Consider the following 13639-nt stretch of genomic DNA (forward strand, 5'->3'; position numbering starts at 1 on the left):
CAGCAGATAGGTAGTCACCTTGGGTTTGTTTTAAATCATACTCATCACCACTGTTAGGTTTTGTAACTTCAAAACACAAAACTAATTGAAAGAAAAGTATAGAGTTAGGGATAACTCACATACATTTAGTTTTTTTTTAACTTATGATGTGATAGCGTCATGACGTATGCCTTTCCCATACTTTTACATATAACTTGTAATGAATTATGTAAACAAATAAAGAATGCTTAATCAAACAATATATTTATAATATTACGCAAATGTTACTGAAATATCAAATACACATGAACCTCTTGACCATGCCTGCATGCTTTTATGCATTGAGTTGGTGCCACATGATTGGCTGATTAATGAGCAGGCATTCAGCCGTATCTAATAAAGTGCCATCAAGATTCTGCAGTGTGCACCGTCAGCACTGAGAGGCACCAGGGTTGAGTAGGTAACAGACTGGGATGTCTAACCTGATTCTGCTCACTTGCCTCATGTACTATAGCACCACGTGATCCAGAAAGAGAGAGCATTCAGTGCCCCAACTCGTACAGGGACAGATTACTGTTCTCTTCCCAGCCTTGGACTATGCACACACTGAGAAACCCACTCTTGCACTCCAAGTTGCCCCTAGCATGTCAGTGTTAAAAAGCAGAAGTTGATGATAATGTGGAGAGAATAGAATTGGATAAGTACCAATGGTTGATAGTTGGGATGGACTTGTTGAGCTGAAGGACCCGTTTCGGTGCTGTACGACTGTGTGAGTGTTTCATTCTGGGAGAGCTGAGCATAAGAATATAAATTGTTGTTCTTTTTATCGGTGCTATTTCCAGATAAATCTCAATGCTATCTTTACACTTGCTGATCTCATAACAAATATGTCCTTCTTTATAGACTGATGGGGGACAAACCCATTCAAACCAGTCAGTACGCTGGACTTGTTGAGCTGGCCACCATCTGTGCCCTGTGCAATGATTCCTCCCTGGATTACAATGAAGTGAGTATAAGTGTTGACCAAATGTAAAGGGAAAATGTTCACATTATACAAGAACATAAGACCATAAGATAATAGGATATATTTGGAGTACTTCTCTGGTAAAAGTGTGACATCTTTTTTCACACTTGATAACCATTTCTCTTTAACACTCCGCCTGGCTGTATCTCTCCTATTGTATTGAATTGTGTGTGTGTGTGTTCTCTATTAATCTCATATATTATACCTCAGATGACGGTCTTTATTTTCAATGGGATTTAGCCTAAATCTTAATTTCGTAGATTCCTATTATAAAAGTGACATTTTTTTCTCATTTTCTGGTGAAGTACTGATAATTTAAAGCCTACTTTTCAGGCTATTACACCACTAACCCTCATTTTGTGAATGTAGGCTGAGCGTCATGACTTCTGCCTCTTGCTGTCTTGACTCTGTGGGTGGTGCTTGTGAGCTGGCTCTGCTGGACTGCACCAATTGCCATAGAAGACTATCTCACACAATAAACAGCCTCTTATATTTTTGATTGGCTTTCAGGACTCCAAAAAAAACCTTGACTCTGTTCTTGCGATGTGGTATAAATGATGGCAAGATTTTTTGGCATACTTGAACGTGCTCTTCTTTCTTTTTCCAGTCAAAGGGTATTTATGAGAAGGTTGGGGAAGCCACAGAAACAGCTCTGGTTTGCCTAGTGGAAAAGATGAATGTTTTCAACACCGATCTCAATGACATCACTAAAGTAGAAAAAGCTACCTATTGTAACAACGTGAGTATCCTGTTGCCAGTCACGAGTTTCAATGTTACCTGGTTTTCTAGGAGCTTTTCATTGAATAGTAAATGATCTGCTCTCTAACACCCTCACTGCAATGACTGCTAATGTTTCTAGTCATTAACTTCCCCTCTCTCCCTCTCGTAGACCATCAAACAGCTGATGAAGAAAGATGTAACACTCGAATTCTCCCGTGATCGCAAGTCCATGTCTGTTTACTGCTCTCCTGTCAAGCCCACAGATGGATCTGGTAACAAGATGTTTGTGAAGGTGAGAAGCTTTTGCGCTCTGTCACTAGAGCATGGCACTTTCAGGCAGCCAGGAATGGTCAGTTCAGTTCAGCAGCTGGTCCATTTGCCAGGCACATGGCAGTGAAAGGGAACTGTTCCTCTGCTCATTCATTTATTAGGAAGAGCTATTATCTGCTAGAATGTGGTTGCATTGGAGAGGGTGCAGAGGAGATTCACCTGGAAACTGCTTGGGATGGAGTGTGTCGGGTGTGAGGAAAGCTGAGGTGGGTAGGTTTATTTGGCTTGGATCAAAGGAGACTGAGAGAAGACGCAGGTATGCAGAACTATGAGAGCCATCGAGAGGATAAACAGTGAGAAACTTTTCGTCATGGCAACAATTAAAGAGCATAGTTTTAAGGCAATGGGTGGGAGATCTAGCAGGGATTTGAGGAAGAAATTTTTCACCCAGACAATGATTGGACTCAGGACTGGCCTGCCTAAGTAAGTGGTAGAGGATCCCTGAAATCAGGAATTCTCAGGAGAGTATTTGCTTCACCAGGGTACAGAAGGCTCATGGACCATTTCTTGATCAGTGGGATTAGTATTGTTGATTGGCAAGGACTTGGGGGTTTGAAAGATCTGATTCTGTGGTGCATAACTCCATGATTCTAACCTCCACTGCAATCCTCGCATATATAATATTTTCAGCAATACTTGTTCCCCTCCTAGATACTGACTGAGGCCTAGACTTCCATTGTGGATAACTGCAACTTACTACTGTGTGTCTATTTGGGGTAAAACTCTTTGGAATTAACTTTACAACCTCAGTACTCCCTATTAAGAAAATCAACACCAATGCACATCAGGAGTTTGGGGAGAGTTCACCTTTACACTTAGAAGGCCATAGAATCCATTTCAGCCTGTTGAACTGGTGCTGATCACACCCAACAAGCAAGCAGCTGTGAACATACATTGTCTTGCCAAACTATGGCAAAGTGGCCTGATCAGTGGGAATATTAAACCATCTGATGTTTAGCTGAATCCATTTCTCTCTCTGTTTCACACGTTGGTAGTTGCAGCTCTGGGAAGCTAGTTTACTGCTTTACAATTGCTGTTTCGATGTAACGTGCTGGAATTTCACTGAGTGTTCACAAATAGCTCAGCAATTTACAGAGGGAGTGTCTTTGCATTAGAGGAAGCTTGTCCCATGTTAGCAGAGAGTGAGCCTCTCATTAAGGCATTTACAGGAACTGGATGTCAAGACTGACCTACTCAGCTCAGTTTAGAAGTCTATTTCATGTCATAATGTGAAGTGGATCATTGGCTGCAAAAGCTTATTATGCACAACAGACTATTCTGGAAACACTCAGCAGGTCAGATAGCATCTGTGGAGAGAGAAGCAGAGTTAATGTTTCAGGCCTGTAAAGCTAAGAGCCTCCTCGATTTATGACGGGAGGGAGGAGCATTTAGCTTGGGATGGGAATCTAAGGGGAATCACAGGATGAGACCTATTGGCTCCATAAAATACCACACGATGAGAGATGAGTGGCAGATGAAAGTCAAAGGCATCCATCGACCTTAGAGAGAAACCCAGTGAGCACTAGAGTCCTATCCTGAGGTACCCTCGGCCACCCGGCTCCCATCAGACTCAGAGTGTGGTTTAGATATTCTGCAAGTCAGGCAGGGATGGTGGAGAGTGAGACCACAAACATTTCAGCAGAAGATGTGACATCCATCAGTCTCAGTCTTCGTTGTACTCAACAACCAAGCCGTAGCCCTCACGGGAGGGAGACGTGTACACTGTAAGGTGCAGAAGTCTTGTGTGTGTGTGTGTGTGTGTGTGTGTGTGTGTCTGTGTGTGTGTGTCTGTGTGTGTGTGTGTGTGTGTGTGTCTGTCTGTCTGTGTGTGTGTGTGTGTGTGTGTGTGTGTCTGTCTGTGTGTGTGTGTCTGTCTGTGTGTGAGTGTGTGTGTGTGTGTCTGTCTGTGTGTGTGTGTGTGTGTGTGTGTGTGTGTGTGTGTGTGTGTGTGTGTGTGTGTGTGTGTGCGCCCCCTTCTGGTTACGATCCAGTGAAGCTTTAGTGCAGAGGCATCATTCAGCCCTGACTGTGTCGGCAACTTCTAACTGTCTAACGAGAATATTGTTTGTTTAGGGGGCTCCTGAAGGAGTGATTGAACGTTGCAGTTACATCCGTTTCGGCACCACCAAGGTGCCCCTGACCCTTCGAGTAAAGGAGAAGATCCTGAGTGTGATCAAGGAGTGGGGAACAGGACGGGACACCCTCCGCTGCCTGGCTCTGGCCACACGGGACAGCCCACCCAAGAGAGAGGACATGGACCTGGAAGATGCCTCCAAGTTCATCCAGTATGAGGTGAGCAAACTTGCTTCTGCTGTGGTTGGGTGAAAGGGGGAGGGGAGAGGCTGTAGGAGTAATGTTCCTTATTCTGACCATTGCCATATCCCTGGACAACAACGCCTTCCCTGTATGTGGAAGTGTTCCTTTTAGGAGCACCAGCAGGGTCTGTGTGAAGAAGGCCTTGGCTGTGGGAGAAGAATGCGTGGGACCTCATTGAAACCTACCGAATTGTGAAAGGACTACATAGGTTGGATGTGGCGAGGATGTTTCCTATGGTGGGGGTATTCAGAACTAGAGAGCACAGCCCCAAGCTTGGGGGGGAGGGGGTGACCTTTTAGAACAGAGGTAAGGAGGAATCCTTTTAGCCAGACAGTGGTGAATTTGGGGAATGTTCTGCCACAGACTGTTGTGGAGGCCAAGTCTGTGGGAGTATTTAAGGCAGAAGTTGATTGTTTCCTGATCGGTCAGGGCATCGAAGGATATGGCGAGAAGGCAGGTGTCTAGGGTTGAGTGGGATCTGCGATCAGCCGTGGGGACTTGATGGGCTAAAAGACCTAATTCTGCTCCTATCTCTTATGGTCTTATGGCTTCAAGAGGCTTTAGTTCAGTTTGCTCACAGTATATCTGCATTCCATCAGCTACCATACCTATCGAAGGCTGAGAGCTGAAATTGTTCTGGTTCAAAGGGAGCAGGGGGTCAGACTGGATCTGAATCACCGAGATGGACTCTTGTCAGAGATCAGGACATCAGACTTGGCCTCATTGCTTCCTCCTGAATTTGATGACGTTACTGTAGAATTTGGCAGCTTATTCCTGAGGTTCTAGTTTCAATTCCAGTCACACATAAGCAGATCCAAAAGGTTGTTCAGACAAAATTTACAGAGTGAAAGATTCAACCTGCAGGAAGGCAACCAGCTGATGAAATAAATAAATAATCTGTTTTGGGCCTGAGCCCCCACATCAGGACTCTCCTGACTCTTATTGAGTCTTGATGAAGGGTCTCTGTCTGAAACATCGACTGTTTATTCCTCTCCGTAGATGCTGCCTGACCTGCTGCATTCCTCCATCATTCTGTGTGTGTTACACAAGATTCCCAGTATCTATAGTCTCCAAGGTTTCTTTTCTGTCCCCATGCCCCTCTACCTTGCTCTTCCTTTTCCTCCTCAAGGTTCAGTAAAATCTCCGTTTTGACTAAGAGCTTCATCATGTGACTGACAGTGCAGGTTTGGTCATGCTTCTGTGAAGCTCTGAGGAATATTTTGTCACTTTAAGGGTAGATCATGGACAATGTTGTCATTATTGCAAAGATCATCGGGGACTCTGTTCTGAAACAAGATGTCTGGAGGCTGCGCAGTTTCTGCATGCGAGGACGACATTTCAAAGGGACCCTGACTACTCTTCCATCTCCACCTACTACTCCCAAACAACAGGATATGCAATGCAATGTCTTCCCTTTCCCACGTCCCTTCCATCATCCAGGGACCCAAGCAGTCCTTCCAGGTGAAGCAGTGAAAATATTCCCAAATTTTTCTTTGAATTGCACCCTCTGATTTGGGGCCTGACTCAGAGAGGAGATGCAACCACCTGCCAGTTAGGTGGCTGTAGGTTCAAACCTCACTCCAGAGTCTTGTGTGTAATGCTGGCCTGATGCTGCAGTCCCAGGTAGATTCAGTGGGTCAACAGCTCTTTCAGCCTCTGAGGAAATGCTAATCAACCAACCAGTTACATGAACCCAATGATCATCTAGCTTTATTCTCCCCACATTCCCAAAGACTTTCTCCAAACTCTACCACTCACCTATGCAGAGGCCAGATAATCTACCAACCTTCATGTCTTTGGGATGTGGGAAGTCACAGAGAAAACATGCCATCTTTTGAGATGGGAGTAAGCATTTGGCACGGACCAGAAGGGCCGAGATGTTTCCGTGCTGTAACTGTTATATGGTTATATCTTCATGTCTTTGGAAAGTCACAGAGAGAACGTGAAACTCTGCACAGACAGTGCCAGAGGTCGGGACTGAACCCAGGTCACTGGAGCCATAAGACAGGTGAACTAGCTGTTCGACTGTGCAATGCGTCCTGAGCTAACGTTGCACTGCCAGAATCAAGTTCATTGTGACTTTATCAGTTATTGTTTTGTGGCAGTAGTGCAGCACAAAGACAAAAAAAATTACTCAAAATTACAAGATGGAAAAATAGTGCAAAAAATGAATAATGAGGTAGTGTTCCTGGATTATTCTGAAGCCTGACAGTGGATGGGAAGAGGCTGTTGAGTGTGTTTCCTTGATGGTAGTATTGAGGAAAGGGCACAAACCAGCTGGTAAGGGCTTTAATGATGGATGCTACCTTTTCGAGGCACCACCTCTTAAAGATGACCTTGATGGTGGGGAGGTTTGTGCTTGTGATGGAGCTAAGTGAGACTATAACCCTCTGCGGACTCGATCAATCCTGTGCCAGGCAATGATGCGACCAGTTAGAGTGCTCTCCGTGGTACATCTGTAGAAATTTGATAGACTCTTTGGTGACACCAGATCTCCTCGAGCTCCCACTGGAGTGCCAGCGTCATGATTGCATCAATATCCTGGGCCCAGGGCGGGTCCTCTGAGCTCTGACCCCCAGGAACTTGACGCTGCTCATCATTTCCATTGCAACTTTTTAATGAGGTTCCCCTGACTCCCCCCTTCCTGAAGTCCACAATCAATTCCTTGGTTTTGCTGACGTTGAGTGCTAGATTGTTGTTGTGGCACTACTCAACCAGCTGATCTACCTCGCTCCTGTACGCCGCCTCTTCACATTCTGCCGACAACACTGGTGTTAAACTTCTAGATGGCAAATATGTAAATAAAACTTCTTGTTAATGTGAGTGCGGTTGGTGGCACTCCCTGGTACGGCACTAATTCTTCTCCCTTCTCCTTTAGACTGACCTCACCTTTGTTGGCTGTGTGGGCATGTTGGACCCCCCAAGAAAGGAAGTGGTGGACTCCATCCAGATGTGTGAGAAGGCTGGTATCCGAGTGATCATGATCACAGGTGACAACAAGGGCACTGCCATCGCCATTTGCCGGCGGATTGGAATCTTTGCTGAGAATGAGGATGTGTCCGAGAAGGCATACACCGGCCGCGAGTTTGATGACCTCTCCCTGGAGGATCAGCGGGAAGCCTGCCGCGCCACACGCTGCTTTGCCCGAGTCGAGCCCTCGCACAAGTCGAAGATCATCGAGTACCTCCAGTCCTTTGACGAGATCACAGCCATGGTGAGTCTGCTTGTTGCCAGTGTTGTCACCTCTGCTGCAAGCTGCCTCCTTGCCCCAGCTTGTGCCCCCGGCTCAATGTCAATGTGATTCCACGTTTATAAACGCAAGCAATGGTCTATCTGTTAAAATAAGACATCGCCTTGCTGTTAAATGGAAGAGTTCAGTGAATGGAAAGGGCACACAGTTTGGTAGAGCAGTCTATTTGTTATAAAACCGACTGTTAGCACGTGATCTTGGGTAGCACAGTGACATACATTGTGTGATAACTTTTCTGACAGAATACCAATCCTTATTTCAATGTATTTAACTAAAGCAAACTGAAGTGCGGATCAATTTGCTGAGGAGATGTTGGGACGACGGTCTCAAGCTGTGGTCAGATGTTCAGAGTGAAGTGCAGGCGTGTGGCCCTGCTCCCAGCCAGCTCTCAACTTACACCATGACTAGTTTTCAAGGGATTTTGAATGTCCATTAATTTGTTGGAGCCACTTAAGTCTTGGGGTATGACCTTAATATCAGAAAGTTGTGTGGGCAGGGATTGATTGTCCCTTCTCAGGGCTCTGTCAGTCACACTGGGACTCAGGACGTCACTGTTCAGAACATAGAACAGAATAGTACAACAAAGGAACAGGATCCTCGGGCCACAATGTTGTGCCGAACAAGCTAAAAAGTAAATCAAAGACCCCCAAAAACTGCCCCTCCTACCTACACAATGTCCATATCCTCCATCTTCCTCATTCATGTGTCTCTTAAAAGCGTCTAATGTATTTGCCTCTACCGTTATACTGGGCAGCACATTCCAGGCATCCAACACTATGAGTAAAATAACTTGCCCCTCACATCCCCTTTGAACCTATACCCTCCGGTATGGATGGAAAAGATACTCCCTGTCTACTCTAATCATGCCTTTCATAATCTTATAAACCTCATCAGATCTCCCCTCGGCTTCTGCTGCTCCAAAGAAATTGACCCAAGCTTGTCTAGCCTCCCATGATAGCACATGCCCTCTAAACCAGGCAGAGTCCTGGTAACCTCTCCTGCACCCTCTCCAAAGCCCCAACGTCCTTCCTATCATATGTAACTGTATGCAGTACTGCAGATTTTGCCAGGGAATTTGGGCCCAGCATAAATGTGGAGGTGCTACGGAGCCAGAACTGGCCCAGGAACCCAGCAAGTACAGACCAACCAGCTTTCTACAGGAACTATATCTAATCCCATTTTATTCTGCCCACCTTCTCATCAACACCGACAACACCCAGACTCTATCACACTGACAACTGAGTGGTTAATGATCTACTGACCTGCATTTCTTTGGGATGTGGGAGGAAACGAGAACACTCAGGAAAAATCCGTACAGTCACAGGGAGAGCTGTACACAGACGGTACCTGAGGTAGGGTTTGAACAGGGATCTCTGGCACTCCAAGGCAGTCGCTCTACCAGCTGCACGTTGTGCTATTTTCCTGAAGTACGTCTGGAGCATTGAACAGCTAATAAAATGTAGTCACTGTTTATTTCAGATATACAGGCTTCAGTTTATAAGACGCTCTGAGCCCCAGACTGCATTACGTTGGTACATTGGTCTATTGTTGACAGATGTACCGAGATACAGTGAAAAACATGTCTTGCGTACTGTTTTTACAAATTAATCCGTTATAACAGTGCCTCGAGGTAGTGAAAGGGAACAAGAACAGATATAGAATAAAGCAGAACAATTTCCAAGAAAGTGCAGTGCAGGCAGACAATAAACAGCGAGATGATAACAAGTTGTTGTCAGGACAGGAATCCATCCCATCACACTAGGGGATTGTTCAGTAGTCTCAGAACTGTGAAATACAAGCTGTCTTTGTGCCTAGTGGTAATGCTTTCAGGCTTTTGTATCTTCTGTCAGATGTAAGAGGGGAGAAGGGGGAATGCCTTCAGGGTGGATGGGCTCTTTGACGATGCTGGCTACTTTACTGAGGCTGCAAGAAGTGTAGCGAGGTCCAGGAGTGGTTTTCTACCCGAGCTGTGGACATAGACAGCACTTAATTTGTGGAAATGATCATCAAAGAGATGTTGAATGGCTCTCTACTTCTGAATTTGAGTAGAATTCCTGGAGCAACCACTGATGCTTCTTTCTCTGCAGACTGGAGATGGTGTTAATGACGCCCCTGCTCTAAAGAAGGCTGAAATTGGGATTGCAATGGGCTCAGGAACAGCTGTGGCCAAGACGGCATCAGAAATGGTACTGTCAGATGACAACTTCTCTACCATAGTGTCAGCAGTTGAGGAGGGTCGAGCTATTTACAACAACATGAAGCAGTTTATTCGCTACCTCATCTCCTCCAACGTGGGCGAAGTGGTCTGGTAAGGCTTTGTTCTTCTCAAGTTGGCAGTCAATGACCTGCTGCCTTAGGTTTCAGCACACGCTGTGTTCTGCTTCTGGGAGCAACTGCCTACTCTCACCCTTCTGTTCTGGGTTTGCCCAGGGCTTGAAGGAATTGCTTCAGGTCACACACATCATAAGCTTGAAATAGTGGATCTAGCCTCGGCAATGAAGAAGTCTGAACCAGTCTGGTCCCAGTCCCACTTCCAGTCTGGCCCCCATCTGCTCCCAGTCTGCTGCCCGTCCAGTCCCCGTCTGCTCCCAGTCCGCTCCCGGTCCGGCCCCCGTCTGCTCCCAGTCCGCTCCCGGTCCAGCCCCCGTCTGCTCCCAGTCCGCTCCCGGTCCGGCCCCCGTCTGCTCCCAGTCCGCTCCCGGTCCGGCCCCCGTCTGCTCCCAGTCCGCTCCCGGTCTAGCCCCTGTCTGCTTCCAGTCTGCTCTCGGTCCAATCCCGGTTCAGCCCCTGGTCCAGCCCCAGTCTTTCCCCATTGTGGTCCAGCCATCAATCTCTTTACTAATTTTGTGAGGCTAATTTTTTAGCCAACTTGCAGTATATAGTTAGGTGTTGAGCCCCGAGTATGTTAATGCAGACCTGCCACTTTTTGTTGCGTCTTTATCCTGAAGTTAGTTACTGACAAGCAGCTTCCTGGAGCTGCCATCTTAAGCAAAGATTTCCATCTGCATAAAGAAGGGTCCAGGACAAACAACTGGTCATAGAAAATAAAAACTCCTCCTCCTCTGATCCACCAACTGCAGTGGTTCTATTCATAAAGAAGTGGACTGCTGGTAAAGACTGGGTGGTTATGGGTCACCTGCCCTCACACACAGTCGTATACACTAGGTGCTGCCCTCTGTGGTCTAATGTAAGCCCCCGGATCAGTGTACAGGGTCCTTCCTTCATTCCCTCCTGTTGCCTGCTCCAGCCGAGTGGAGATTGAAGCTTCAGATAGTCTGGGGGCCGTGAACCCGGGATGGGGCAGAGGCGGTGTAAAACCCCAGCATTGACTGGGGCATTTACTGTTATGATAACTTGCCTGGATCGCTGTTTGCTTTGGTTTACATTCTGATCACTCTTCCTCATTTTCCGTTAGCATTTTCCTCACTGCCATCCTGGGCTTGCCCGAAGCGTTGATCCCAGTCCAGCTGCTCTGGGTGAACTTGGTGACCGACGGCCTGCCCGCCACTGCCTTGGGCTTCAACCCTCCTGACCTGGACATCATGAGCAAGCCACCCCGAAATCCCAAGGAGTCGCTCATCAGCGGCTGGCTCTTCTTCCGCTATATCGCCATTGGAGGTAAGCGGCCAGACCACGTCTCTCCGGCCAGACACGAATCACTTGCCCTTCTGCTTATTTACTCTGCTTCAGGATACGAGTATCATCAGTGAGGCCCCGTTTATCGCCCACCCCGATTGTTTGAACCACCACAGTCCTTCTGGAGGAAGGTGCTGTTGGGAAGGGAATTCTGGGATTTAGACCCAGTGATAGTAAAGGAATGGCGATATATTTCCAAGACTGGATGGTACATGACTTGTAGGGAAACTATATTCCGTGCACATACAGCAGGCTGTCTGAAGTTGTAGTAGTGTTCGCCTGTGCCTGTTGCCCCTGCCGTTCTCAGTGGTAGAGGTTATGCTATTGGAGGAGGTGTAGGCAGGCAAGTAGTTGCATGTGTTCAGCCATCTGGTGCCTCTGAAATGGAGGCCATTGGAACTAAGGAATCTGGGGCGTTGTAGTTTGAACTGTATCTCCTGGTTATATCAACTGTATACCAGTGTATCTCTCCTACTGATTGCATTGGCACTGGAATGTACAGCAACACTTGCAAGTGGTGTGTTGGTTGTTAACCCAAATAACACGTTTTACTAGGTTTCAATATGCATGTGATAAATAATTCTGAATCTTGAATGCATTGTCAGTAGGAGTTGATTCCAATCTGGTAACCAACCAGGGAGGAAAGTCTTCTGCCCAGATGCGCGGACAACTTTCAGCCTCCATCCACGGCCTTGGAGTGGCTGCAGAACAAAAGCAGCATTACAGGACAGATCCCTGGGATGGTCCAGGGCTGGGATCTCTCTCTGCTAAGGCAGCATCAGGCTGATTCGAATTAGCTAAAGAACCAGAGGGGAAATGACTCTTCTTGCTCTTAGTTGATTCTGATAGATGAAAGTGAAGGGGAGAGTCAGTTCTGGAAGCTTTCAGCAGAGAATCGTATGTAGGCTTGGGATGGCAGCTCTGCGGGGTTGTGACGAAAGACGAAACCAGAGTGTGGGATGCGATGGAGCTAACGCATGTCAGATGGGCAGAACGTCTGCATCCTCTGCTCCTGTTTCCAGCCAGAAGGCAGAGCTGCTGGGGTGGCAGGCGGTCGTAGGTTTCCTAGTTGCACGGTGCTCTCCTCCTGTCTGTCCCCCTTCCTTACCCTGCTCATTGGTCTCTTCCAGTTTACGTTGGCCTTGCAACCGTTGGAGCAGCTACCTGGTGGTTCATGTACGACGACAGCGGTCCACAGGTCACCTTCAACCAGCTGGTAATGGAGATGGGATGTATCCTCCCATGGGGGACGGGGGGAGGATGAGGGTGGCGACGCTCGGTTCAGTAACGGCCAATCTATAGGAACTGTAACTGATGGGTGAAGTCTCAATCATTACTTACTATTGACAATCTGTTAGAAAGTCCTACCCATGGATTTTTAGTTGTGTTCACTGCCTTGATCCAGCACCACTACCCAATCGAATCCAAGCCAGACAAAAACAGATGGTTAAAGGTTTTCTTGCTATATTCGGGGAGTCTTCGCCCGAGTCTGAATGTCGTAAATAACAGTCTGTTTCAGCAAGCACTTCATTGTGTTCAGCCCTTTGAGCTGACCCGCGGAGTGATGCAGTGTTGCCTGGGGACTGTGCTGCCAGTCTGAGATAATTACTTTCACAAAGACTCTATTAATCATCCTGATGCCAAGAGCACAGCAGGCCATCGATAATCGAGTGCAGGCTGTCACATCAGAGAAAGGGCAAGTGTACACATCTCTCCAACCTCTCACTCAACGCAAACCATGCTGTGTATCGTCCTCACCCAAACACAGGCCACTCTGTGTACTGACCCACAAACACTGGTCACTCCGTACTGACCTTCCCCAAACACAGGCCACTCTGTACTTGACCTTCCCCAAACACAGGCCACTCTGTGTACTGACCTTCCACAAACACAGGCCACTCTGTACCTGACCTTCCACAAACACAGGCCACTCTGTGTACTGACCCAAAAACACTGGTGTCTCTGTACTGACCTTCCCCAAACACAGGCCACTCTGTACCTGACCTTCCACAAACACAGGCCACTCTGTACCTGACCTTCCCCAAACACAGGCCACTCTGTACCTGACCTTCCCCAAACACAGGCCACTCTGTACCTGACCTTCCCCAAACACAGGCCACTCTGTGCACTTACCTTCCACAAACACCGGCCACTCTGTGTACTGACCCACAAACACTGGTCACTCTGTATTGACCTTCCCCAAACACAGGCCACTCTGTACTGACTTTCCACAAACACAGGCCACTCTGTACTGACCTTCCCCAAACACAGGCCACTCTGTACCTGACCTTCCCCAAACACAGGCCACTCTGTGCACTTACCTTCCACAAACACCGGCCACTCTGTGTACTGACCCACAAACGCTGGTCACTCTGTACTGACCT

General features: G+C 47.3%; 1 protein-coding gene across 1 annotated transcript in view; it reads left to right on the forward strand.

Moving 5' to 3' along the window:
- Positions 1-13639, forward strand: part of atp2a3 (ATPase sarcoplasmic/endoplasmic reticulum Ca2+ transporting 3) — a 200482-nt gene that overhangs the window by 161204 nt on the left and 25639 nt on the right. The window contains exons 10-17 of the mRNA XM_073053837.1: positions 883-985; positions 1611-1742; positions 1893-2015; positions 4127-4345; positions 7248-7583; positions 9707-9927; positions 11035-11237; positions 12386-12471. Of these exons, the coding sequence (XP_072909938.1) occupies positions 883-985; positions 1611-1742; positions 1893-2015; positions 4127-4345; positions 7248-7583; positions 9707-9927; positions 11035-11237; positions 12386-12471 (1423 nt within the window). The remainder of the gene's footprint in view (positions 1-882; positions 986-1610; positions 1743-1892; positions 2016-4126; positions 4346-7247; positions 7584-9706; positions 9928-11034; positions 11238-12385; positions 12472-13639) is intronic.

The sequence above is a fragment of the Hemitrygon akajei genome, chromosome 8 (assembly GCF_048418815.1).
Source record: "Hemitrygon akajei chromosome 8, sHemAka1.3, whole genome shotgun sequence".
NCBI lineage: Eukaryota > Metazoa > Chordata > Chondrichthyes > Myliobatiformes > Dasyatidae > Hemitrygon > Hemitrygon akajei.